At 39.1% G+C, this 27,412-nt stretch overlaps 7 protein-coding genes across 7 annotated transcripts; all 7 read left to right on the top strand.

The window, feature by feature from the left end:
• Positions 1–3,049: 3,049 nt before the first annotated feature.
• Positions 3,050–3,610, top strand: BDF20DRAFT_802104 (fork head domain-containing protein; the record flags this gene model as incomplete). The annotated part of the gene is made up of 2 exons (XM_053076410.1): positions 3,050–3,349; positions 3,431–3,610. Coding segments are annotated over 2 exons (480 nt in total), but the record flags the coding sequence as incomplete, so codon positions are not given.
• Positions 3,611–9,806: 6,196 nt separating this feature from the next.
• BDF20DRAFT_839334 (uncharacterized protein) lies at positions 9,807–12,853 on the top strand (the record flags this gene model as incomplete). The annotated part of the gene is made up of 4 exons (XM_053079264.1): positions 9,807–9,836; positions 10,104–10,235; positions 10,482–10,740; positions 10,851–12,853. 4 exons carry the CDS (start codon positions 9,807–9,809, stop codon positions 12,851–12,853), a joined length of 2,424 nt encoding a protein of 807 aa, XP_052931665.1.
• A 775-nt stretch (positions 12,854–13,628) lies between these two features.
• On the top strand, positions 13,629–14,124 carry BDF20DRAFT_916764 (ubiquitin-related domain-containing protein; the record flags this gene model as incomplete). Its single annotated transcript, XM_053084490.1, has 4 exons — positions 13,629–13,646; positions 13,743–13,760; positions 13,851–13,963; positions 14,040–14,124. 4 exons carry the CDS (start codon positions 13,629–13,631, stop codon positions 14,122–14,124), a joined length of 234 nt encoding a protein of 77 aa, XP_052931664.1.
• A 1,503-nt stretch (positions 14,125–15,627) lies between these two features.
• Positions 15,628–17,899, top strand: BDF20DRAFT_916763 (uncharacterized protein; the record flags this gene model as incomplete). The annotated part of the gene is made up of 2 exons (XM_053084489.1): positions 15,628–16,788; positions 16,868–17,899. 2 exons carry the CDS (start codon positions 15,628–15,630, stop codon positions 17,897–17,899), a joined length of 2,193 nt encoding a protein of 730 aa, XP_052931663.1.
• A 708-nt stretch (positions 17,900–18,607) lies between these two features.
• On the top strand, positions 18,608–20,802 carry BDF20DRAFT_894982 (uncharacterized protein). Its single transcript, XM_053082431.1, has 5 exons — positions 18,608–18,676; positions 18,749–18,858; positions 18,943–19,627; positions 19,707–19,854; positions 20,119–20,802. Exons 1-5 carry the CDS (start codon positions 18,660–18,662, stop codon positions 20,539–20,541), a joined length of 1,383 nt encoding a protein of 460 aa, XP_052931662.1. The 5' UTR covers positions 18,608–18,659; the 3' UTR covers positions 20,542–20,802.
• Positions 20,803–20,883: 81 nt separating this feature from the next.
• BDF20DRAFT_925274 (uncharacterized protein) lies at positions 20,884–22,786 on the top strand (the record flags this gene model as incomplete). The annotated part of the gene is made up of 5 exons (XM_053084696.1): positions 20,884–21,029; positions 21,137–21,466; positions 21,574–21,767; positions 21,862–22,198; positions 22,278–22,786. The coding sequence occupies 5 exons, from the start codon at positions 20,884–20,886 to the stop codon at positions 22,342–22,344; spliced, it is 1,074 nt and encodes a 357-aa protein (XP_052931661.1). The 3' UTR covers positions 22,345–22,786.
• A 628-nt stretch (positions 22,787–23,414) lies between these two features.
• BDF20DRAFT_894976 (acetyl-coenzyme A synthetase) lies at positions 23,415–25,864 on the top strand. Its single transcript, XM_053082430.1, has 3 exons — positions 23,415–23,592; positions 23,681–24,484; positions 24,594–25,864. Exons 1-3 carry the CDS (start codon positions 23,440–23,442, stop codon positions 25,608–25,610), a joined length of 1,974 nt encoding a protein of 657 aa, XP_052931660.1. The 5' UTR covers positions 23,415–23,439; the 3' UTR covers positions 25,611–25,864.
• The last annotated feature ends 1,548 nt before the right edge of the window (positions 25,865–27,412 follow it).

Here is a 27,412-nt window from a genome sequence, read left to right as displayed (position 1 = left end):
ACGTACAATACTCTTATAAACAATATGTATATATACATATATGTATTTACAAACAGTTTATATAATCTCCTTGCATTTTGAACTTTTCCCCCCTTAAATATCCTTTTACAAGTTACAAACTATTATTCCAAACTTTGTTCTTGCTTTTTGGTACATATCACTATTTGTCTTGTGTATAAAAAAGAAGGGCAATTACTACAAAATCAAAAAGTGACGATAATCAAATGTCGTACTACTGGAGAAAAAGGCTGGATGTGGCTGTAAACAGTGATCAGCACATATTTAAGGAAACGGAGGACTCGTGTAACTCCTATTGTCGGCCAACAGATCTTTCCAGTGAATCATGATTAGCAAAACAGAGAGGCATCATCTCCTTAAGTTTTATGTTTAGATTTGATATACGGTGTTTCAAACCTTTGTTTTGATATAAATGTACCCTCGAGTTGTGAAATGATGATCCATTGTCATTGTAGATGAAAACGTTTATTGACAGTTATTTTACTACACTTTTGAATCATACAAGAGCGGAGGGAAGGGGACGGGCGTTCTAGACCAGGCATCCTAAGTGATGAGAAAGACCATTAGCGTTTTTTCATTTCTCTCTCTCTCTCTCTTTTTTTTTTTTTTTTTCCTTTATATAGTTTTCTCTATCCATTGGGTGCCGCTTTGCACATTCTTCCTTAACACCTTTCCTTCAGATGTCTAACTTTTCATCAAAGACAGAAGAAGGGACGTCGAGGTATCTCATTACGAACATAGCCACTAGAGAGAACAGTGCAACAGAGTATTGCCTTGACTTATTCGGAATCAGCCTCTATTGCTTTCAAGTTATTTAAAAACATGGTGAAAAACCATTTTTGTCGTTTTCAAGCAGTCGTATACACATAAATGATGTTTGTGTCAAGGACTGTTCAATTAAAGAGATAGATGTTGACGCGTGAGCAGTCGTCTGTCCATTTATTTTGTGCCTTTTTATGTAGAACGGAGGCATATGGATGCGCCCGAAGCCTCTCTATGCGTTCAACCTTTGGTCAAAAGTTAAAAGCTGACTTTAGGCCTTTTATGCTCTGAATCAAGCATACTAGATGATAACAGCAGCAGCATCAGCAGCAGTAGTAGTAGTGGGAGATGGATAAATCGATTTTCTTTATGAAACTTTCAAATAAATTACCACTCATTTTCGAAGAATAGACTCTTCGGTAACAAGCGAGTGTATTTAACAGAGAGTTCAAAAAGAGTGATTTACATCAAGAAACTTAACCAATGGCACAATGGCTTTGGCTGATCACACGATAATTCCTAGGCATAGGCTTATTGATATGTTTGTCAGCAATGATAAATTGTCCACCGAATCGCCGACTCATGCAGTAATAGATAGGTTTGTCGTTCTATGAACAATTTGTTCAGTAACGGATATTAAGGTTTCTAGCAAGTCAATCGTCGGTTTCTCCGTTAAGCCTCGAATTCCCCGAAGTGTTTCTAAGGGGGAACCCTGCTCCAAGGAGAAGGAAAAGCAATAACTTGACTTTGTGCATAGAGAATGAGCATCAATTATTCAATGGCACATGCCTCCATGCGCGCTCTAAAAAGAACGTCCATTTTCTGTACCCTCTGTATTGAGTGACTTCTATACCGAATAATAGCTAGCTGCACTTTTGACGCGAGCATTATTGCTTGGGTTTTCCCCAATCCACCCTTCCCGGTAACCACACCTACAAAAGTAGATTGTGCTTGCTGTTGTATCAAACATTTTGATAGATGTCGAATAAGGGGAAAAAGATTGATTTATAAAAGACATGTTGCGCAAATCGTTTCTCTTATTTGCCATAGCCGAGAAACCTTGGGAAAGATTATGTGCCTTTTTGATTTTGTGCATTATTGTAAACATAGGAAGATGAACGCTTACCCCATTTCGAAAGTCCAACTATTGCAGCGAAAAACCAGATATTTTAACATGACATATGAAAAAGTTTAGATGAAGAAAGTAGAGAATTTGGCTTTGTTGTTCTTGAGTAGACAAAAATTCAAGTTTTAAGCATGGAGAAGTCGATAATAAAGCTAGTATCACCGTTTTCTGTACGATAGTAAATAGCTATGTTTATCGTTTTATTATGGTAACTATGTATACAATGCAGGTTGTCATGACAATAACGGTGATATGAATCGAGATTAACTTTAATCCATAACCAATCAAAATTGAAAGGGAATAGTTGTACACTGCTTGTAATTGTATTTGTTAACTTTATATGGGGTGTGTACGTAGATTTAAGCTTTCGATAAGTGTGCGTTTCGTTAACGCCCATTCCCTGTCGACACTTTTTTTAAACAACCAAAAAAAAAAAAAAGAAACAATGCAAGAAAAAAAAAATTGAAGATAGATCCCGAATAGGAAAAAAGGATAATTATCCGTCTTTCTGCAGAAAACAAAAAAAAAAAAGGCCGCCAACTTTCAAATAGAAAAAAAAAAAGTAATAAACAGGTCTAATTTTTTTTTTTTTTTTTTTGGTTCGTTTTGTTTGTTTATTTGCTTAATATGAAAGGAATGACCTTCAATGCGCGGTTTTATTGGGATTTGCCTTGTCTTCCAATGAAAAGAAGAAGCTGATTTTGAAATTCCACTGCTTTTTCTCTTTCTTCTCACTCTGAATCGATAATTTAACCTTTTTATTTTTGGCCTTGTTCTTCTTTCTTTCTTTCCTCTTTTTCTGTTTAATCGGCATCGTTTTTTTTCTTTATCTGTTTCTGCAATTGACTATTTCAAATATAAAACAATTGAAGTTATTCATTACCAATTATCTCGACTTTATTCAAAAAGAAAAACTGCAGAGCCTTTTTTTTTTTCTAATACATATATATATATATGCTTAATACAACTTCATCCTTATCCTCTTCTACTTCTTCCTCTTCCGTTCATTATTCTACAGCATCTACGCCACCCTATCATTTGAAAACAGGCAGCTCACAGGACTACCCTCCATTACCGTCTAATCTCGATACGAGTTCCAGAGCCACTAGTTCATCACCCGTTCTCAATAATAACCAATGTAGTCTACCGCCTATTCCTGTGATGATGCGTCATCCTTACTTAGTGGCTTCTGTTAAGCAATTTCGCTCCGAAGCACAAACAGAGCAGTTGCAACAACATATTGTGTCTGAGTCGTTCATACCCATGGCGCCTAATCTGATCAAGCCGCCTAGAAAGAGGCGACGACCCCCTTTTTCTTATTCTTCCTTGATTGCTCAGGCTATTCTCGAGAGTGAACATGAACGTATGACACTAAGAGATATCTACAGTTGGATCACAGCACGGTATCCCGCTCTGTACAATGCAGAGGATACAGGATGGCAGGTAAAGAAGACTATCCCTACTCTACAGGGTTTTGCAATGACGAAAAAATCTAACTTGTTTACTTTATCCCTTTCACTACAGAATACGATAAGACATAACTTATCTTTAAACCGTTGCTTCAAAAAGATACCAAAGTCTGATACAAATGGTCAACATAGAGGAAAAGGTGGCTATTGGACCATCGATCCAACTTATATGGAAAAATTCAAGAATGGGTCCTTTATTAAAGGTTCTTCAAGTTCTTTAAGAAGGAAAACATCAGTCGGCATGCCTACCAGCAACACTGCTTCTTCCAATGATACTATGACGACGCCTACTACTGCTACTGCTACTGCTACTGCTACTGCTACTCCTCCTCCCCCTCCTGCTACGACTGCTTCTTCTTCTTCTCCTTCTTCTTCTTCCTATTCAGCTTTATCACCAACACCATGTCTACCGGATACCCCAATGTTACGTTTAGCACCCAATTCTACGAATGATAATAGCCATGGCCATCCTTATTATAAGCATCAGTTTCCAAGTAGTATTCATCCTTCTTACAACATGAACCATTCTGCATATCATCATAGCACCAACAACAATATGATGCACTATAACAGTAGTTATCCCGTCACTATTCCGCCGCCACGCTCCACTAGCAGCACGCCTACAACAATGACTACTACCACTACTGCTACTACGAATACAACAGCAGCAGCCTATTTCTCACATCAGCCTCACGAACCGTCGTGTCAAGTGATGCAAATCCATAATCTGTTGAATTAAAGAAAAAAAAAAAAAAAAAAAAAGAAGAAAACTCATACCCTGTTCCTTTTTGTTTGTTTGTTTGTTTTTTTGTATGTACCTTTTGCACGTAGATGAATATAACTATTCACACTTAATAATTCGCTCTCACTTTTATTCTCAATTTTTTTTTCTTTTTTCTTTTCCTTGTAAATAAATACATAATGTTTATCAATGAAAACTCTTCATCATTCATTTTGTTTATATTAATTGACGAGTCATTCATAAGGAAGGTTGAACGGTAGGGGCAAAAATGGCTTGTAAAGATGTGCAAAAGCGATTACCGTACTAAACTCAAAAATGTTTGTTTGTAAAAAAAAAAAAAAACGAGTATTTTTGGTAGTACAATCACTTTGTAATTGTATACATCGCTGTAGTCAGTTGTGTTTGTTTATAATGCTTATGTTTTTCTATGACTGTCTTTCACTCGTTCGCTGCGTGTATGTCTCTCTCTCTCTCTCTCTCTCTCTCTCTCTCTCTCTCTCTCTCTCTGTCTCTGTTTCTGTGTCTCTCTCATTCTCTCTCTACATGAGGAGATTGGATTATTTTTTTTTTCCTTTTTTCCTGACTGTCTTACTTTCCTGTCAGTATAGAAACATTGGTCTATCTATTTAGACGCATTAATAAGCATTACAATATCGATGAGAATCATTTAGGCACATTATCCTATTCCGAAATTAATAAAAAAAAATGTATTGAAATGAAACGAGTAACATGGAAGAGTGATAGGATGCCGCCCCCCCTCCCCCCAAAAAAGCATGGTTTGCTTTATGCTTCACAATCGACTCTCATGTTTTGTTTGTTTTGTGAATCATTTGTCATATGTATGCATATGTGTGTATGGTTCCCTTTGATGGTTTGCTCTTGAAACGGAACATCAAAATATGCAGTAGTAGGTCTTTCACTGTTTATATCCCCCAAGGTATGCAGTAGCAGGTCTTTCACTGTTTATATCCCCAAGGATCAAAATGAAATGAAAACTAGTCATCTCTTAGTCAGAAAAGGGGGAGGGGAGGTTACAGGCAAACAACCGAAACACAACATTTTGCCTACGTTGGAAATGCAATACCCTTGCACCTGGATCACTCCTATATCCAATGTGTATTCTATACGTGCACCCGCTCAAAAATGGTTTTTTTTGTTTCTGCTTTTCTCTTTTTCTCACGGTAATCGGGTGCACATCACTGTATACAGTTGCAGGTTTCACTCCACATAGTCTTTTTTTTTTTCTCGGCTGATGTTGCCCTGACAATTTTTTCCGATCCCGCACATCCCAATACCCTCGAACCGATCCGTTTTCATTGTACTCGTCCATTTTTATCAAGGTCGCAAAGACATGTTTTAATAGAGGAAAGACACAAATCAAACCATTTTGTCTATGACAGAATCAAATCAATTGAAATGTAATAGGCCAGTTTATCATAATCGCTTTGTCATCAACGTATCAATAAATAAAAGAAAATAAAGAAACAAAAAATAAAAGTTATTTACAGCGGCGGAGGTGGATCATGTCAGAAACAAAAAAAAAAAATAAAAAAAACCAAAATTTTAGAAACAAAAGAAAAAAAAAGGAGTAGCCTCTATTTTTGCGAGCTTTTTTTTTTTAACAATCAAAGGCACTTATGCAAGTAAAATTAGTAACTAATCCACTTGGAAACCATTTTAATCACTTATTTTCCGTTTAACAGCGTCAATAGTTGACTAAAAAAAAAAAAAACCAACAAAAATGGATATTGCCACAATATTGTTTATTCATGAAAATTATAAAAAAAACGGCTAAAATAACTCTATTTTAGCCGTTTTTTTTTTTTTTTCTGTATCAGAATTGTTTCAAATAGAAGTAAATTATTTTCGCACTATGGCTCTTCAAATCCAGGACAAAAGAACAAACAGGTACCATATAAATTAGGAAACACAGATTAAATAAGAAACTTTGTATTACGGACGTGTCTCTCACTAATAGGCTGCATTCAAGCTATTTTGTGACTAATTGCTTAGTATAGCCAAAAGCAAAGAAAGCCACTTGAAATGCTTGTTTGTTCAAACTGACTTGAGGCCACTCGCGCTACTTGAAATTAAAGACTTTCTGATGGAGTTGTATGAATTCGCCTGAATTGAAACCCTCTCTCTCTGTGAGTTTTGCTGATATGACATACAAGCAGAAATACTGCTTTAACGTCTATCATGTCATTTTAAAAGCGCTCTTTTACAAAAGAGCATGTTCAAAGTTTATTGCATTTGACATAGACGCTTCAAGGCTGGAAAGGAAACGACAGCTTAGTATGTATCAATTGAAGTGCTTTGAAAGGAGAATTGAACCATACGCACCCATTTTCTTCCTATCGAATGGATTTGGTGACGTGGAAAAAGGTTGTTTTACTATTTGTGTTTCAAGGTGACGACGCAACGACTCTCTCCATTTTTTCTACATAGATGAACAGCTTTCCTCTATTTCGCATCATGAAAGATTCAACATTTTCAAATATGAGCATTTAGCTACTAAAAGCCTAACTTTATAAATTCTCAAGTATCATTGAGTTTGAGAATGGTATGCAGCTTTGAGTGGGTGACAAGGAACACGGTGCTCATTGCCCAAGTGGGTGCACCGCCTGAGATGCCATCTAATTGTTATCATGAATCAAAAGGGGGGGGACAAAGGATATCAAGCTGTATGTAATGGTCAAGACTAGTTGTGATATTGACAACTATTTGTTGAAGGTACCAAACTATACCTACACATCTCCATAAGGCGGCCCTTTACTTTGTTCAAACCCGCATTACGATCAATTATAATATATCGTTAAATTCGGTGATTGATCCATGATCTACCCCTTTGTTCTATGATCATTGAAACTCCGAAACTCTATCTCAAAAACTTTCAAAGTGGACAAAGAGTGTGTGTGACCTCTGTCAATAAAAAACCAAGCTCCAAATGCGAGATAAATTCCAGGTCAGGCACACCCTCGTCAGTTCCAATGCAAATGTTCCTACGTTTGCGGTTCGATTCAGTTTTGGTCCGTTTCTATCTTATTTCAACGGGATAAGTGATTGCATCCATTGGATGAAAAGATGGATTGAAAACAAGAAAACAAGAAAAAAAAAAAAGAAAGGTTGCGCTTTTCTGTTGATATCTATGTGTACTCTTGTTGCTATTTTTATGACTACCGATACATCTGCAATCATTATTTTTGGGTATACTTTTGGACTAACTCGTTTGGAAGATCAATTACTGTGTGATAAGTGTTGAACACATTTGTCATGATAAAAAAAAACAAGATGTCAAATTGAGCAAAGGAAAAGAACCTGTATCAACGCGTCGTTCAACTTACGGAATTTAACTACCGTTGCCAAAAAGATTGATTGCGTCTGAACCATGCGTTGGGTCTCCATCGACACTTTTATATGTAAAAAATAATAGTTCGTTTTTTTGTTTTTGCTTTAAGCAGGTAAAAGGAATTTGAGACACGCATTTTGAGGATATAAAACGCAAAAAGTTGCGATAAAACTCTTTAGATTTTATTAGTACTCTGAGAAAGCTTTAAGCTTTATGGTCTCAAGTAGATTATTTTTTTCCATTTTTCTAAAAACTATTTTTGCTACTTTTTCGGAAAAGTTTATACGATATAATACAAGTTGCAATTTCTTATAGAACAAACTCGAGACCCCCATTTTTAAACTCTCTCAAAATAGGACGAGAAACAGTGATTTCAATGTAGTGTCTGTACTAATGGATCTTTTAGGTTCTTTAAACAGTTTTGAAACACGGATTTCTTATGATAAGTATTTTGGCGGCCTCAAGTTCTTTGGGATCACTCAATTGTTTTGTCGATAATAATAGATTACTTAAAATCGATGTATTGACTCAAGTCTACAGTTAGACAGCATACAGGTCCACCATGGTTTAATTTATTTTTGCATTGAATAACTTTTGCATAACCATCAAAAAACTAATTTGAGACTATTTCAAGACATTCAATAACAAAAACCACGATGGTAACATAGTAGAACAGCTATTCACTCTTCTTAGATGTGAAGAAGAAGAGGCCTACCTCTTTTTCGCTCATATAGTGGACTGAGTTCCAATGGAGGACCTAACAAGAAGTCGGTTTAGATTCTGATCCTTCAGTCCTCAGTACATGGTGAATTTTTGGGACTATTGTTTACACATATAAAAAGTGAGTCTCTAATCTTGTTCAAATATAATGTAGTTTTATATATTATAAAACTGCAGAGATGTTTAGACTGCAGAAAATTTTATTGGGGGCCCCAAAGCGAGGTATAAACGCAATCAAATGTAAAAAGTAATTGATTGAACGACGCGTTGGTAACTGAATCAAAGAAGTCGCTCTGCAGTCTTGGTGTACCTATTTCATTTAGGAGAGGGTGCCTATGATCTTAATCACGGAACTAAAGGTTGATCAACACGGCTCATCGTTTATGCCTGTTAACCCCATGATGAGTGGGGGGCTCGGAGTATCCATTACGGCTTTAAGCGATGATTCTATTGGCTAAAGAGAACCAATGCAGAAAATTCAGCTTCGCTGGAGTTTCATGTTTTCTCTTTGAATTGTAAAAAGTTCGTTTGACATTAGATGCTCTCACCAGCCCAGTTAAACAACAATGGCTAATTTATACTGCAAAGCTTATTCTTCATTCACGTGATATTTCTTATGAAGAAAAGCTCTATCACAACAAGAATTTTAAGAATTGGACTCCATACAGAAAATAGAATATCCATTTTTGAGATTGTTGAAAGAAAAACCTTTATTCAGGCCATTGCAATTGTGTACCTTAAGTTTAATATCGCTCTTTTAAAGCGTGATTTTCCCTTAATTTGGGTTGAAACCTGTCCAAAAAAAAAAAAAAGAGCTTTACAGTGCGAAAATGTTGGGAAGCGAATCCAGGAAAACGCTTAGCGTGGGCTCATTTCGGAAAAAAGAAAAAACGCTCATTTTCTTGCAGCGCTCATCGGCAGTGACAATGGTGATGAAGGTCAAACGATGAATGTTTACCGTATAAATGTAAAGAGGCTTGCAAAATAAGCCTAAAATAAATGACATTGCATAAAAAGAAAGTAACCCCATGACTGGCCTAAAGAATGTTAACAAACATTTCGAGAAAAAAAGAAAGCCACATGAAAGCGCGCATCGGAAAAGATCTTCTCCGCAAAAAAAAAAGTCAAGCCATTTTGTGAAACATCTTTGAGATTCCTTGTTACACAGAGAGAGAGAGAGAGAGAGAGTGTGTGTGTGTGTGTGTGTGTGGTTTGTCCAATGATTTTGCAAAAAGCAAACAGAAAATAAAAAGAAGGAATAGGTTGTCCTCTCAACAAAAAGAGAACAACTTATGTAACGCTTTTCGTACATTTTGAGTTTTTTTCTCTCTCTCTATGTCTCCTTGTTTGTCTATTTGAAACCCCGATTTTGGTTTCTTAATGACTCCGAAACCCAACATCACCATCTACACAAAATGAGTGAGCGATATCGTGGAAGAGAAACTACAAACATAACATGAGTGGAAAACGAAGAAAGCGTCTGTTCGTTTTATAAAAAGTGCTGTTTTCAGTGCCAAAGACATTACAAGAAGAACAATAAGCACTGTACGGAAAACGTTACAATTCTTTGTTTTAGGATCGCGTTGAGTGGGGTTTTGCTCTGTTTTAAGCTTTGCGTAAATGTCTTTAAAACTTCACGTCAATGTTTATGTGTGTGCATCAAGGATAAGCTCATTGTTGAAACCTTAGCCTTAATGAAACATGGCGTATTTTCGTATAGTCTTTTTTTTTTTTTTTTTTTTTTGTTGGCTTAAACAAAAACCCTTTTTTTTTTCAGTGTGTCTATGTGTGTGTGTGTTTGTGTATGTCTCTGATCTCCCCTCAAAAATCCATACCTATTCCCAAACAGTTTTAGGCTACATTTGTAACAATTCACTGTTGTGCTTTTTCAACAATTGATCTTTTGTTACTCTATAGACATCCCAACGTGTGATAATTATTACAGCTATAGAAACTGTTCAAGTGGGCCAATGCGTTCCTTTAGTTCTCAAATTCAAACTAGAAAACGAGCAGCATTTCCTCGCACGTGTCATGAGAGTTCTTCTACTGGTAGGAGTTTCAAATTGTTGCAACAGAGAAGAAAAAAAAAAAGAAAAAAAAAATCCACTCAAAAAGTTTTTTGAAAAACCACAACACAAACAAAAAAGTTAAACGGGAATGATTTACTATTTTTCATTATTTATTTGTATTTTGCATTCTTTTTCAGTTTCTTTTCACCCGACACATCTCTTTTTTTTTTTTTTTTTTTTTTTTTTCTCTTTTTTGTAATCAATTATAATGGTGATTGCTGACAAGAACAATGATTACCATATAGTGCCAATGACCACACAAACACCATCCACAACAAGACCTAAAATACGCTTAAGAAATCTATTCAGCACAGATGGAGACTACAATAGTAAACCGGTCTTTAGTCTGCATCGAAGTATCCTAAAGCGCTGGCGTTGGTGGCATTATGTGGCATTACTGATTGTAGTAATTGCTGTATTCGAAGTCGCTGCTATTCTTGTCGGCATGACCGTCTTGGCTATTCAAAAAGAACCTGTTACCTTCTGTAAGTAGTAGTAAATCAATTGCCAGAACAAGAAAGTTTTCATGAGGGGGTTCCATGATCTGACTCAACCTTTCCTGCGCGCGGCCATCTTACTCATATTATTGATATAGCTATACAAGCCATGCAATATTATCCCAATCTAACATACCAGACGCTAGATAGATCAGTCTCAGTCTCCTTACCAGCAGATACCACTGTATATCACGTCACTAAGGAATTCGGTCCTGCAACCATGGGCGGTATGGGTGTTTTGTTAACCTCATTAGCTCAAGCACAGATGAAAACCGGCAAAATTCAACCCTCCATCGTTTTACCCTTTTATACTTTCCTAAAGAAATCTGAACAATATCCCATTGAAAGAACAACCGATTTGTACTTGACCCTTCAAGACGAACGCAACAGAACAGTGCCTGTTGAGTATCGTGTGTCTGAATTCCAATATGACTTTGAACCGATTGAGAATTTTGAGCAACTGCCCGAAGACGAAAAGCTGGAAATCATTACCGCTCAAGCAACAAAGCCTACCATCACTGTCTACTTGATCGGCCCCGGTAAAATGGATCCTTACAACAGAGCGTTCAAGGCGACCTCGGCTGCTACCATCTATTCTGCCGCGGATGGCTTGCCCCAAGAATGGAGAGATCAGTTCTTTGCAAAGGCCGCTGCTAATTTCCTTATTTGGAAGGCTACAGGCAAGCACGAACAATCCTTATTTGATGCTTTGGATGCCACGCCTCGCGTAGACGTTGTTCATTTGCACGGTGCCACCAATGCCTATACCGCCAAGTATATCAATGAGCCCGATCTGCATTTGGGATCTGTGCCGCCTGCGATTGTTTACACCATGCACGATTATCTCGATGAATTGCAATACACCAACACTTTACCCAACGCTCAGAAATTTTTAAACACACCGAAACAAAACGGGACTTTCCAAGACGATCTCGAGCTCAACCTGTTGCCTTACACTTTCGGTAGCAACTATCTTTTCATGTCGCCGTTGGGTATCGATAACGCAGATGCTGTCACGCTTGTCAGTGAGTCGATGGCCAAGGATATGGTCGAAGGAAGATTGGATTTCTATTTGAAGGAAGTCGTGATGCCTCATTTGCTGCACAAAGCCGAGAACAAGCGATTCTTTGGTATCAGCAATGGCATTGACACCGACGCCCCTCAGAATAACCCCTTCACCGATCCTAAATTGGTCCAACACAAATTAAACTATCCTGCCTATGCAAAAACTCTCTTGTCCGACAAAGTGAACAGCACCGCCCCTGCTACTACTGCTGCTGCCGGTAAGGACGCTGCCCTCAACGCCCTTGTTTCTAATTATTGGTCCTTGCCCAAAGGCCAGAAGGACAGGGTCATTCACACGAAACGTGCTGCCAAGCAATACTTGATCGACCAAGGCGTTTTACGGCCTACCGATCTGGATCGTCCTGTTGTCTTGTTTGTGGGCCGCTTCCAATACAACAAGGGGTTAGATACGTTTGAAGAAGCTGCCAAGGCATTCAAGGCAAACAACATGAAGTTTGTCATCTTTGGCCAAGCCAACAACTATCCTATGGAAAAGCTAAAGAAGCTAAAGACCCAATACCCCGACACAGTCGCACTTTTGCCCTATGTGAAACAGCAAGCTGAATTCTTGATCTTTGCTCGAGCCGCTGCTGACTTTGTCTACGTACCCAGCCAAACCGAAAGCTTTGGCCTGGTCGCTGCCGAAGGCCTCTCCTTTGGTTCAGCTGTCATCTCTACGGGTGTGGGCGGTTTGTCGGAATTTCTTGTCGATCGTGAAGTGGACAGAGGTTTGCCTGAAGAAGTCGTCTCCGGAAACAATGTCGAAAGCCATTATCGCTTCAACGCTTATTTATTCGACGCCGCTGCTACTTCCGGTGACAATACTTTATCCTTGGCTATTCAACACGCTGCCGAAGATTACAATGCCATCAAGAATCAGCCTGTGCTACACGAAGTGTATGCTTTAAGAAACATGCTGAGCGCCTTCAACTTGGCTTGGGATAGAGGACATGAACAAGGTCCTGTTTACGACTACTTACGTATTTATCAGCAAGCTCTTTCTGACAAGAGAACAACGAGCGTCTTTGATGCTTAGAATAACCCCCCACACACACACACGCATACACTCATTTCACTTCATTACATTTCATCCCTCATTCCTCACCTCTATTCATTGTTTCTTTTGCTATTCTTTATTCATCGTTTGCTTTTTTCTTCCTACTAATCCTAGTTTATCATTTTATTCATCATCCAATGTATATATTGCTCCTTCCCTTGTCCTCTTTTTATGTTCTGTTTTCTCTATACTTTTTTTTACTGATTTTAGAATAAAGGTTTTACAAGAAAGAAGAAAACTAAAAATTCAAACGCCTTAAAGACCATCATCTCTTGTCATCACAGTTATTGTTCCATTCACCATGACCATCCTTCTCCATTGTTACAATGGGCAAAAAAATAAACCAAAACACACAGCCTATACAGAGCAGCTTTCCGAAGCCTGCCCATCATCCTAACAGAATAAGTCAGTCATAGGGCCTCACTGTCTCCGAACAGTAAAGTCGTAGTGTGATACTGGTTTGTTGCTGTGGAGGACTGTCACCAGCAACCTCTTTTGTAGTTAACCTACTTTGACCCAATGTCTTTTTTTTTTTTTTTTTTTTTTTTTTTTTTTTGTTTCTAAAACGATATCACACATTCACTAAAGTCTGTGGGTTGTTAATGCAAAATCGCTCTTTCTTCCGGTGAGCTGGAAATCGAATTCTATCGTGGTTTGCCCAGTTCAAAAAGAAAAAAAAAAAAAAAAAGGCACCCTTTCATTTCTTTTTTTTTTTTTTTTGGTATACATTTCTTTTCTATAGGCTTTTCGTAAAATGCTTGTAAAAGTGAAGGTAATCTCAAACCAAATTCAAGGTTTTTTCATAAGCATTTGAATCAATCCATCTAATCTTCAGTCATTCGCAAACGATGAAAAATGTCTATAAAAGACATTGACCGGTAAAGAAGTAAGTTAGTCAGATACATTTGAACTCGTTTTCCATTAAAAGCGAAAATTATTTTGACGCCTTTACATCACTGTCTTTTTCGTCATAAAGATTGAAATTGATATCGAGCCTAACGATAAGATTTCACGTATCAAGGAGCGTGTAGAAGAAAAAGAAGGTATTCCTCCTCCTCAACAACGTTTGATTTATAGTGGAAAGCAAATGTAAGTAAGAAATAAGCACTTGTACCCTCTTCCGTTTTTCTTCACCACTGACAGAATTTGTTTCTGTGGAATAAAGGGCTGACGAGATGACAGCATCTCACTATGGCATTGAAGGTGGATCAGTACTTCATCTAGTTTTGGCTCTTCGTGGTGGTCTTTAAAGTGTCAACATTTACCAACATAACTTGATAGATATCCACTCTACAACAACAACACCTCCCTCCCCCATTTATCTACACACACGTATCTCTTAAATGTATGTACGGTCCGCTTGTACAAATGAAATGGAAAGGACGTCATTCAGTCATACGCATAAAGGCTTTTTTCTCAACACACACACACACACACACACACACACACTTTATATTCATTTTTCTGTCTATTTTTGTTGATCTGCCGATGATCGTATGTCATCTATTGCCCAAGTAGGCGACGTATACGAACAAGTGATACATTTTTTCTTATCAAAATGGTTAAACTCATGTCAGTGTTTGGATGTATTCACACTTATTTTTTAAAAAACAGCCATTCTTTCCATGAAACTTTTTTTCAGAAAGAGAGCTATCCAGATAGCAGCAGAATCCTTCTTTTCATCCTATCAATAGGTGAACAGTGAGTAAGCAACTCGTGTAATAATGTGCACCCCCTCCCCCAGCCGACATGCATTGCCATTTCTGTACCCTTATCCCTTGGCTTTTTTAAAAAGTGGAACGAGATTCCATTGTTGAGATGCTTTTAATACATTCTTGAGTCAACCTCACCTCCAACATTTTTTGAACGGGAGTATGCACTCTGCCCTACAGTTGTGTGAAATGGGATCGCCATGTCGTATCGTCTTGCGCGTCTTCCAAAAGTCTATTCACGGATAATTTAAGCAACGGATTGCGCAACAGAAAACGTACAATGTTGGCCTGGGCATCTGACCCATTGAATGTAAAAAAGAGAATCCGAGGTGATCGTACCGTAGTCTGGATTTCATCGATTGGGTAAGCTGCTGCTGTAAGCCATGGCTGTTCTTGCGTTACACAGAGGAATGGAAATGAAATATACCAAAAAAAGAACCCAATCATACTGATAGTGTCCTACTATTGCTGCTTACGGCTTGCTGCTTCTATATATGTATATAATCGATCAGATACACGATTTTAATCAATTAGAATTAATAATTAAAAAAGCTTGCCCTGCACACAACTTTACCCAAAGTTGAAACTCAAAGATGGCTTTGTCTTTTTATGATTCTATCGTATTTGAATAAAACAAAAGGTGTGACAACTATGAATGTTATCTAACGACGAACAATGCCACGTCCTTTGTGCCCTTTCTTCTGGGACGTATCATGAAAGGACCAGAGGGGTCGTGTGGCATGCATCAGCAGCCAGATGATAGCGAGCAGCCTCGGGCATTTCCTTTTTCCATTTCTAATCCCCATTTAAGCTGTAGTGTGGGAACACACAGATTCCAAATGCAATTTCTATTGGTATTGGCAATAGAATAGTTTGGTTTAAAGTTTACCCCGCCTTTTCGACTCCACAAAATGGGTCTGTACCTTTCAGTGTCTAGAGGGGAAAGGAGCAACATTCTTTTAGAATGAGCCTTTTTCTTTCCTGAATTTTTACCAAACTTTCTTTGTGTGGGGTTAGACAAGCTTTCATTTATAAACGAATATGCAGTCCGATAACGACAGTATCACTCCAATAGACCAGGATATCATAGCAGCCTTACCAATGGGGGGTCCAGCTTGTTTACAAAATCAACAACAACAACAACAACAACAACAACAGCAGCATGATTCCTCTGGCCAACCAATGAAAATAAGAAAAAAGCCGGGGCGTAAACCTAACCCTGCCTCACCAGCTCTTCGCAAAGCACAGAATCGAGCAGCACAAAGAGCTTTTCGAGAGCGTAAAGAAAGACACATGCGTGAATTAGAAGTAGCTATCAAACAGATTAGAGAACAACGAGATAAGCTTCTTGTGGAGAACGAACAGTTGAAGGCAGATCAAGAAATTTTACGCTCAGAAAATTGGTACCTCAAAGGCATCGTCTTATCACTTCAACTTGTTTGCTATCAGCACAACTTGGTCATACCACAGCATGGCCCTTACATCAACGAGCAGGCGCTGTCTGTTTTAGCCAAGTCGATTCCAGAAACCATTGCTGCCTATATCAGCGTCAATGCAAGCAACAAATTGCCCATTCCCTCAAAGCTTTTTGGTTATCGCCACACCGTTAAACAACGTGATCGCTACCTTTCTTCAGGTTCTATCGTCATTACCAAACAAGGTGTTCATTCTCTGCCGGATCATTCCGCCTCTTCATACCAACAGCATGCATTTTCAAGGCCAGCGCCTATGGCTGCTCCTCAAGCAAATGCGTCCTCATCTCATGCTTCCATGTCTTCATCCTCATGGAAGGACAAGTTCCCTCCTACGGATTTTGTACACCCATTAGAAGCCCAACAGCAACAACAACAACAACAACAACAACAGCAGCAGCAGCAACAGCAACAGCAACAACAGCTCGAGGAAGAAACAGCAACTATGCCACCGCTCTCTCCTGGATCGGTTGCCTCGGATAAAATCAATCATCAAGTGCAGTTAAACAGAGACAAAACGACGTCTTCCCTACATTCAAATAACAACACCAATAACAGCAACCCTCTTCACCACAACACAAACACCACAACACGGCCCGTCATGCTAACGGAGGAACCACTCACCTCTAATTTGGCTGCTATTCAGACATTACGTTTACGACTTCGTTTACAATCTGCTTGTGTGCGTATGGATTCCATACCCTTTGCCATTCAGCCCACCTTACTACAGGTAGGTAAAAGAAAACCCTTTTTATGGAGGAACTTTTTGTAGTTGGATTAACGTGAAAACTTTCTCAAACGCATCCTAGCTGACAATACCTCACGATCCCCGTATTGATCTTATTCCTACTCCACACATGAGAGACAGAATGATACTTTTTAGAGACCAGTTCGACCTCGATGACTGTTTTAGGCTGTTATTAGGTAATTCAGTCTTCCACGGTGGCGATCCTGGTGTAGCAGGCAATTGGCAATTGCCTCCGGAATTCTTTGAAAAATACTGGTTCTTGACGATTGACTATGATCTTCGCCGGACGACAAATCATTGGCGTCGCCTGCAAGGATTAAGCGAGCTTGATTTCAACAAGCAAAAAGGACAGGAAGAAGAAGCAGCTAAAAGCGCGAATAGTCAAAGCGAGAGTAAACAAACGCCCTTGTTGGAGCAGATTCACCAGCAACATAATAACCTTAGCCATACAGATTTGTCAGCTTTATTAGGCGTTGATTTCTGGAAGTTATCTCAAGCAAGCCTAAATAATAACAGTAATACCAGCAACGACAACAACAACAACAGTTCCATCCACAGTATGCGTCATAAGAACACCGGTGATGACGGAGCTGCAAATAACGATATCTCATACGCATCATCATTATCTTCAGATGGCTCTTCTCATTCACCACTACATACACCTGACTCACCGTCCATATCCATTCATAAAACTACGAATGCTACTGCTGCCGCTCCTGCTGCTACAACAACAACAACGAATACCAACAAAACAACGAGCAGTAACGAAAATACATTGGAACCTGTTCGTCTAACCAATGGATATAATTACCCTTACCCACATACTTCTCAACAACATCAAAGAAATACCGCATACCCCTTTTATCATAGATTGCATCGTTCTCATCCTTATCAAACAGCCATTCCCAGTACGAACTTTAGTAAAAAGCCATCAGAAATGAGGACACCCTCCACTTGGAATACGACTCCCAGTCTATTCAATAAGGAAAATACTGCCATGGATCCATCCTCATTGCCTACAACACTACTCCATGAACAGGACATGGATATAACAATGAGTGATCTGATAGATACAGAGCCAACCGCCTTATAAATCTTGTCTACAATATAATCACTATAGAACGCAACTGCATATCTATACTCTCGTATTTCCCTACCATTACCAATATATCCTCCTCTATTTTTTAAAAAAAAAAACCTTGAAAAGTTCCTAGTAAACCGTTTTCTTCTTCTTCTTCTTCGCTATGTTACTCAAGTAACTCTGTTTGTCATTTATATCCATTAAAATGAGATCGGGGAAAAATGTTCGAGTCGACATCAACTAACAAAAAGAAGACCAGGCTAACTGCTTGTAGAAACGTACTTGTTGTGGTACAAATTAGACGCTTACAAAATGTAAAACTACACCCCCCCATAAATGTAAAGAGTTATCACAGTATAGCCATCAGAAGCTATCAACGAAATAGCAATTTTGCAAAGATATGGAAATAATACAGTTTTTCCGTCAAGCTTCGTCTCTCCTCGTCTGACGCTTCGAATAATAGGATAAACCTTGAAGCGTTGGTTTACTTTATATTTTTCCCTGCAAAGAAAAACTACCCTATTCCTATCTCACCTACATATATGAGTCAAGAATAAATGATTCGCCTCTTTAACGCATGCTGATAATTTAAATCGTTCCACTCGATTCTACAAGACATAGAGGAAGGAGGCGGCTGAACTTTAAAATGGTATTCATCACCATTGCCCATTGTACAGCAGCGCTTAAAATTTTTTTGGTTTTTTTTTTGTCTTTTTGTCTTTTTTCTTTCTCCATTCCTCATCGTTTGTGCATTAGACTGTTTGGATTGAAAATGACTGATTCACACAAGTGAGTATAACCTGTAGCGCACCTTCCTTGTGAAAGCCAGTTATTCAACCTTTTTTTCTACTTTTGCACTAGGAAAAGAAAGTGGGATCAAGACGAACATACAGAATCTCCCGCCTCAAAAGTCACCCGAACGGATAGTGCCACTCCTGAAGCAGAGACTGCTGACCCAAGTAAAGCTGTTAGTAAGTCATCTCATTTATCAAAACGCATTGGGGCAATAGGAACATTTTATTGATGTGGAGCTATTTGATTGACCCGATATTCAGGTGAAGCGGCTGCTAGAATTAATGCCATGTTGGCGCAAAAAGGCATGATGCACGACGACCCATCTCATAAATCAAACACGAGTGCGGCAACAGGTGTAGCCTCCCCTTCACCAGCAAAAGAAGCCAATCCATTTGTCAAAGATATTCCTATTAATGATTTAAAGAATCGATACATGCTGACCCGAGGGGCTACACAGTCTCAAATCAAAGAAGAAACTGGAGCAGATGTTATCACTCGTGGCAAATATTACCCTGACACATCCTTAGCTACGGAAAAGGAACCTCCACTGTATCTGCATGTCACAGCATCGGATCAAGAATCGCTTGATAAAGCAGTAGCGAAAATTGAGGAATTGATTGAAACAGCTCAAGTGCCAACACCAAGTACTTTTACACCTCATCACCGTGGAGAACGCGACAGAGAGGATCAACAGCATCATTCACCGTATCATAGGGGAGAATACAGAAGACCCGAAAGAAAATTCCATGAAAGAAAGCTAGAAGTCAAAGTGGATGGAACCCCACCCTTCAACTTGCGTGCCAAGATTGTGGGCCCTAGTGGTGCCTTTGTCAAACATATTCAGCAAGAATCTGGTTGTAGAGTTCAGCTGAAAGGTAGAGGCTCGGGTTTCCTTGAAACAAGCACGGGTAGAGAATCCGACGAACCATTGCATGTTCATCTCTCGTAAGTGTTGAGTTGTTTTTCAAACGGAAAGCAACGTTTCCTCGTAACTGATGGGGACGTTTCTCTATTGCAATGATAGATGCTCAAGGGAAGAAGGTTTGGAAATCGGCGCTAAACTGACTCAAGATTTACTTGATACAGTCAAAGCTGAAGCTGAGAGAGCTATAGCTAACCCCTCTGCGTACGGAAGAGGCGGTCACTATCGCGGTGGTGGCTATAATAACGGAGTAAGTTTTGCAACCAACGTAAAAGAAAAGGAAAAAAAAAAAAAAACGAAAAGATAGGGGAAAAAAAAAGCTACTCTCTACTTGTACATTTTTAGAATGGGCTTTTGGCTTATTGAAGAAAAAAAAAAAAAAAAAAACGAATGAATGAAAGAGTTATACTGACATGTGTTTCGTTTTTCTTTTCTTTCCCAAATTTTTTCAAAAAAAACTTGTAAAAATGTTGAATTTTACTTATTAACCCGAACCCTCATTATCTGTTAACAGTATTACAACAACAATAATTATGGTGGCTACGGACACGGTATGTCTCCACCTCCACCTCCTGGATCATCGCCCTCTCTTGGCTCAGCTACCCATACGCCTACTTCTGATTCAGGTACACCCACTGCATCAGCTACAGGAGCCACCGGTGAATATGATTATAGTTCCTACAACAATTACTATAACTACTATGGCCAGCCATACGATGCTAATGCTTACTACAACTATTATGGATATGGTGCTGCTACTGCTGCTGCTGCTGTCCCACCTGCCCCTGCTGATTCTGCAGATGGAGCTGCTCCACCTCCTCCACCGCCTCCCCCTTCAGAACCAGCACCAGGTGGCAGCGACGCTATTCCACCACCACCTCCACCTCCACCATCGGATGATCCTACGCCTCCACCCCCACCTCCACCTTCCTCCTGAATAGTAGTGGTGTTTGATATGTTGCAAAAGGGAAGGGAACAAAAGGACATATGTGAAATCAGTTGCTAACTTTATGCTTTAGAAAAGAACAATGAAATCGAATGATAATACACTATAGATTTTTTTTTTTTCTGGTTTGACCATATTCTATACACTCTGCTGTCTCTTTTTTCACAAATAAGAAAAGCCAAAAAAAAAACCAAAAAAAAAACGAGTCTGTGCTGCTCAATAAAACTCAGAAGCGTGCAAAGTCATAACTGCTAAACTATAGATGGAGCCTTTCCCGAATTGCTCTGTTTTTTCTTTTTCTGTTCATTTTGTCTTTCTCTCTTCAATTATCTTATGGTTAGTGTCATTTTATCTGAAAACGCTACAACTCAAACAAAGTATAAATATGGGCTTGAGCTGAAAGAAAACCCCGTTGGTGAATTCTCAGCTGATAAGAGCCAAGCACTTGTGAAAGTTCAGGCAGCTGCATTGAATCATAGGTATACAAAAAAGATGAAATTGACTACTGCCTTCTATCAGCCCTTCAGATGGTTTTTTTTTTTTTTTTTTTTTTTTTTTTTTTTTTTTTCGCTTAACGATGAAATAGAGATGTCTGGATTCTGAAAGGAATGTATCCTGGCATCAAAGTAGGGTCGGTCTTGGGCTCTGATGCTGTCGGCTACGTCATTAAAAAGAGCGACCATAACGATGATACCATCCACATTGGTCAGCGAGTTCTTTTGAACCCTGGATCAGGCTGGGTATCCGATGAACGAGGACCTGAGCAAACGTTTGGTATTTTGGGACTATTGCCTTGGGCAGGCACATTGACAGAAGAGCCTGTATGGATGGACATGGAGGAATTGGTTGCTTGTCCCACTCATTTATCAAATGCTGAAGCTGCTGCATTACCACTCGCTGGTTTAACCGCTTATAGGTAAGAAAGGAATGAAGCTTGAAATGGCTGTCATAGAAAAGATAAGAAGAGATAGGATAGCAGAAAGCTTTTGCTCTTGGTATTTTACCTTTCATAGTTATTTGTAGAGCTTTGTTCACGAAAGGTTTGGTCAAAAAAGATGAGCATGTATTGATCACCGGTATTGGTGGAGGTGTTGCTTTATGTGCGCTTCAGTTTGCTGTAGCAGCAGGTGCTCATGTCTACGTCACATCATCCAGTGCAACAAAGATCGAAAAGGCAATTGCTTTGGGTGCAAAAGGGGGTGTCAATTATAAGGATGGTAAGGGTGTGGTAATAAAAAGAAACACTTGTTTTGGGTGGCAAACGTATAAAGTCGTTTTTCCCCCGGCTCTCATCCAATACTTATCTATTAGATGATTTCATCCGTGAGTTGAAAAAGTTGCTAGGAAAAAATCTGCTGTCAGCTGTTATTGACGGTGCGGGCGGCCCATTGTACGGTGTCTATCCTAAAGTAATGCGTACAGGTGGCATTATTGTGAATTACGGACAAACGGCTAGTGTAAAAGGTGTTACGTACTCCATGTCCCACGTATTGAAGAACATTGATATTCGTGGCTCCACCATGGGTTCAAGAACAGAATTCAAAGAAATGGTAAAGTTTGTAGAAGAAAATAAAATTAAGCCTGTTGTTTCCCGTGTATGGGATGGTTTAAATGCAAAAGCACTGGATGAAGCTATTGCTACGATGAGGTAAAAGTGGCTACTGAACATAAAGAAGGGGTTGTTGCTGCTGGTATTGACTTTGCTATTTTCTATAACAATGCTATAGTAACAGTGAACAGTTTGGAAAGTTAGTGATTCAAATCAGTGACCCTTCCACAAGTCCAAAACTTTAAGACACACACACACACTACTCTGTTGCCAACTACAATTATATAAACCAGATCTCATCTATTCCTGAGGGGCCAAATAAAACATTTTCATCCACTATCTTAGTAAAAATACATCTTGAAATAATGGGCATGGTTTCCATTGAACTCAAATGAGGCAAGTTTTGAATCTGTTTCATAAGGCCAGAAACAATTTAGAGAACAAAGAAATTCCCATCGTGAGCCTTTGCAGAGATGCTTGGGCTAATCCATGTGTAACTTTTAGGTGCTGTGTATATGTCTATAGATCTTTCCCTTTACACTTCTCGTCCCTTTGAGAATTTTTTAATGGATTTTTGATAAGTGCGGGACCAATCATTTCTCGTAGCTGTATTTAAATGAAACGACCGTGAGTAAGGGAATCTGATAAACAATTAAGCAAGATTTTCCAAAGGAAAGGGACATGGAAGACGCCTTTGAGGCAGTGGAGATAACATCCAAGAGTAAAAAGACGTGTTTTAAGAGAAATTGCAACTGTCAAAATCAAAAGAAATTGGCAGAAAATAGGGGTCCTGCCTTGAGCGAAACGAACGCCGCGGATGATTTGCAGGATTAGGAAATTTCCCAAGTCAATGTCAGCCCGGCTGAGGGATCAACGGAAGGGAGTAGACATGCCGTCAATTTTTATTTCTAGAAAACCCACTAGTTCCTCGGGTTCTAATGTAGAGTTCTTTAGACGAGTGTTTTTTATTTCTTAGTCACTAGTGCTTTCTGCAACAGGGTTGAGTTACTGCAATAGTCGTCATAAAAAGAAGACACTAAAAGACAAGTCTCTGGGGTTCCAGAAGCTCTGGTGTCGCAATAAAATAAAGTTTTGTGTTCATCCACACCAAATCAAGTAGCTTTGGACTGCCATTATGTAAACCTGTATGAATGTTAGAAGGATTCGCCCTGAAAATAGTTTATTCTCTTGCGCTTGGTGCGCATTCAGCCCCAAAAAAAAATAAATTGATATAAAAAAACAGACGCTTCTCATTCTCTCTATTTTACTTCTTTTTCCCTTTCCATTTTTTTTTTTTTTTTTTTTTTTTTTATATAAGTTTTTTTATACCTGTTTCAAAAATGACTACTGATCAACCTTCCGTTCGTGTGCATCCTGTTCCTGCATGTCTTTTGGACTCCTCAAAGAATCCTACTCCATTTGTGGACTCCATGGAAAAGTACAAATCCATGTGGACAGAAAGTGTTGAGAATCCCGATCAATTCTTTGGAAACGTAAGTGAGAGAAACCCCCCTCCTCTTTTTCCAAACAAACACGAGCATACACCATCGTTAGTAACCGTACTATGCTCATCCTCTTTAGTTGGCTCGTGAATTGATTACTTGGTCCAAGGACTTCAAAACCGTTCGACACGGTTCTTTCGAGAAAGGCGATGTTGCATGGTTTTTGGAAGGAGAATTGAATGTTTCTTACAATTGCGTGGACAGACATGCTCTTGCCAATCCAGACAAAATAGCTATCATTCACGAAGGAGACGAACCCGACCAAAGTCGCAATATCACTTATGCCGAATTATTACGGTCTGTCTGTCAAATGGCCAACACATTAAAGAATTTAGGCGTTCGTAAGGGCGATGCTGTTGCCATTTACATGCCTATGATACCCGAAGCTCTCATTGCTATGCTGGCTTGTACTCGTATTGGTGCAGTTCACTCTGTTGTTTTTGCCGGTTTCTCTTCAGATTCTCTTCGTGATCGTGTTGTAGATTGTTCCGCTAGAATTGTCATTACTTCGGATGAAGGTCGTCGTGGCGGTAAATCAGTAGCTACCAAGCGTATTGTCGACGACGCTCTGCGCTCCAATCAAACTCAAGTCGAGAACGTCATCGTGTTCCGCCGCACTGGATCACCCATTGATTGGGTTGAAGACCGTGACCTTTGGTGGCATGAAGAAATGGCAAAGGCCAGAACTTTCTGTCCCGCTGAGCCTATGAATGCTGAAGACCCGCTTTTCCTCTTGTATACTTCTGGTTCTACTGGTACTCCCAAGGGAATTTTGCACACCACAGGTGGCTACCTTTTGGGCGCCGCGATGACTGTAAAATACATCTTTGATTACCATGAGGGGGATATCCACGCTTGTATGGCCGATGTAGGATGGATTACTGTAAGTATCTAATGTAGTGTGCAATAATTGACGATTTGCAAAAAAAAAAACAAAAAAAAAAACGTATCACTTAAAAAGGGAGCGACGGGTTGTTTGTACGCATCTATAGGGTCACACTTACATTCTCTACGGTCCTTTGGCCTTGGGAGGTACAACTGTTTTGTTCGAATCAACGCCTACCTATCCTACTCCCAGCCGTTTCTGGGAATTGATTGAAAAATACAAGATTACACAATTTTACACCGCTCCCACTGCTATTCGTGCTCTTCGTCGCCTTGGTGACAAGTGGGTTGAGAAGCATGATTTATCTTCCCTTCGCGTGATCGGTTCTGTAGGTGAGCCCATCAACCCCGAAGCATGGGATTGGTACAACGAAAAGGTCGGCCGCGGCCAATGCGCTGTTGTCGATACGTACTGGCAAACGGAAACGGGCTCCATCATTATCACCCCACTTCCTGGTTCGCATTCCACAAAACCAGGATCTGCTACTTTGCCCTTCTTTGGTATTAAGCCTGTTATCCTCGATCCTACGACAGGCAAAGAGGTGACCCAAGTGCATGAAACCGGTGTTCTTGCTATCAGTCAACCTTGGCCATCCATGGCTCGTTCTGTTTACAACAATCACACTCGCTTCTTGGAAACCTATCTTCAACCCTACCCCGGCTACTATTTCACCGGTGATGGAGCTTATCGTGACGAGGACGGTTACATCTGGGTTCAAGGGCGTGTGGACGATGTCATCAATGTCTCTGGTCATCGTCTCTCCACTGCCGAAATTGAATCCGCTTTGATCCACCATGAGGCCGTCGCCGAAGCAGCCGTGATTGGCGGACATGACGATTTGACAGGCCAATGTATCCATGCTTTCGTTTCCATCAAGCCTAATGTAGATGTTTCAGAAGGTTTGGATAAGGAATTGACACTGTTGGTGCGTAAGACCATTGGTCCTTTCGCCACTCCTAAGCGTATCTATATTGTGAATGACCATCCCAAGACTCGTTCTGGAAAGATTATGCGTCGTATCTTGAGAAAGATCGTGAACGGTGAACATGAATCCCTCGGTGATATCTCTACATTGGCCGATCAATCTGTTGTTCCTGCTCTGATTCAGCTTGTTCATGGTTAAAGTGGGAAAGCTATAGATAATTTAACAATACTATTCCTACTCTACATCCTTCTCAACACCCTAAAATCATAGGATTCCTTCCTCTCTTCCTTATGTCATCCATACCGCCCATACGCTAAACATTTACTTTTTATATTATTGCTACCTTTGTACATTCTTACAGTCCTGATTACCCTCATCTATCAATAAACCATCTCACACACTCTGTCATTCAATGAAAATGATGATGTGTTTTGCCTCTTTTTAAAAAAAAAAAAAAATAGATTTTATATTACTATTTCGGATTTTCATAAAGCTCTAACGAACAGTTGACCTCGCAAAAGTTTTGGTTTTTTACTATGAATAGTCAGAGTTTTGTTGGTTTTTTAAGACTGTCTGAATATCAGATAGGCATGTTTGATCAAACTGTTGCCATTTTATAAACCGTAGTCAAGTCGAATGAACAACAATGAAGCAAAGATAACGCATGAATTTCCTTTAAAGCATTTGTCTATATTCACTTGTGCAAGCTTTGTCTCTGAAATGTATTTGTAGCATGTCTTGCTTAGACGTGTTATATATGTTGGTTGAACTAGAGCTCATACTGTAACATGTACTTTTTCCTTTTTTTTTATTATTCAATTTTTTTTTTATATTCTTTTTTTTTATATATTTTTTTTTTTCTTTTAATTTGACCAAGTACAGTTGCTGTGTGCGCGTCGCGTGGAGTCAAAACGGAAGGTATGAAAAAGAGAAAAAAAAAAAAAGTCGGAATCGCGTTGTTGACATTTACTTTTCTTTGTCTGTTTTATTGCCACTGTGACGACAAACGAACAAAAAAAAAAAAATAAAAAAAAAAAATAAAAAAAAATTATTTGTGCCCAAAATTAAAAAAAAAAAAAATTACAAGTGCCATCTGCAATTTTTGGTACCTTTCTACATGAATAACTAACCAAATAAAAAGAAAAAAGCTATTCTATACCATTATCATTTCAATCATTTGTATCCAAAAAAAATAATAGCATTGGAACCTTTAGACCCTCTCTTCTTATACCTTACATTTAGTTTGATAACATTACAATAAAATATATTAGAAAAAATGCCTGATGAAAGTATGTTACCGTCATCTCATCATCAGCTTTATAGATCGAGGCACATACTGAGAAGAGAAAATCTACCCGATCAAACTCTCTCATCTGAATACACCCATACCTCACACTTGAAAGATGCGTCATTACAAACCACACACATGGATAAGCGCTTCTTAGCAGAGAACCCACCACACGAACAGAAAAAGCAGAAAGTCGTTCCTATGAAAGTTACCCATACCAATAATAACGAAAATAATCATACCAAATATAGACCCGCACCAAATTCAGTCGTTATCACGGCTCCAAAACCCCTTACCCAGAATATAAACAGTGATTTTCAAGATATAACCGCTAAAAACAAATCAAATGTGCTAAAGAGACCACACGCAGAGATTACGCACGATGTTCAACAGCAGCATTATCCGTCTGATACGACACGGCCTTCCAATGTTACGTATCATCATCAACAGCAGCATTCACGTCTCCATGTACCCCATACCACTGAAAAAGGAAGATTGTACATTCAGCAAAAGCAAACACAGCAACTGCATCGTCCTCATCCTCAACATTATATGCGCAATGAAAACGTCGAGATGGATTCGAACCTGACAAAAATAAGATCGGACAGCAAAGAACACCATCCATCCCTCAAAGACACCTTTGTCGATTCTCGAAACATATCTCAGCAACGATCGATACCAAAACGTGCACCACCGCAAGCCCCACCAGCAG

This window comes from Mycotypha africana, assembly GCF_025528875.1.
Source record: "Mycotypha africana strain NRRL 2978 chromosome Unknown BDF20scaffold_12, whole genome shotgun sequence".
Classification (NCBI taxonomy): domain Eukaryota; kingdom Fungi; phylum Mucoromycota; class Mucoromycetes; order Mucorales; family Mycotyphaceae; genus Mycotypha; species Mycotypha africana.
The sequence above is the reverse complement of the archived record's forward strand: the minus strand, read 5'-3'. Positions and strand labels throughout refer to the sequence as shown.

Coding starts and splice junctions, on each gene's coding strand:
- BDF20DRAFT_894976 (XM_053082430.1), top strand. CDS start 23,440: ATGACTACTGATCAACCTTCCGTTCGTGTGCATCCTGTTCCTGCATGT. Junction 23,593..23,680: donor CCGATCAATTCTTTGGAAAC/GTAAGTGAGAGA, acceptor CATCCTCTTTAG/TTGGCTCGTGAATTGATTAC. Junction 24,485..24,593: donor CCGATGTAGGATGGATTACT/GTAAGTATCTAA, acceptor ACGCATCTATAG/GGTCACACTTACATTCTCTA.
- BDF20DRAFT_894982 (XM_053082431.1), top strand. Junction 19,628..19,706: donor CCATTGCATGTTCATCTCTC/GTAAGTGTTGAG, acceptor TTGCAATGATAG/ATGCTCAAGGGAAGAAGGTT. Junction 19,855..20,118: donor GTGGTGGCTATAATAACGGA/GTAAGTTTTGCA, acceptor ATCTGTTAACAG/TATTACAACAACAATAATTA.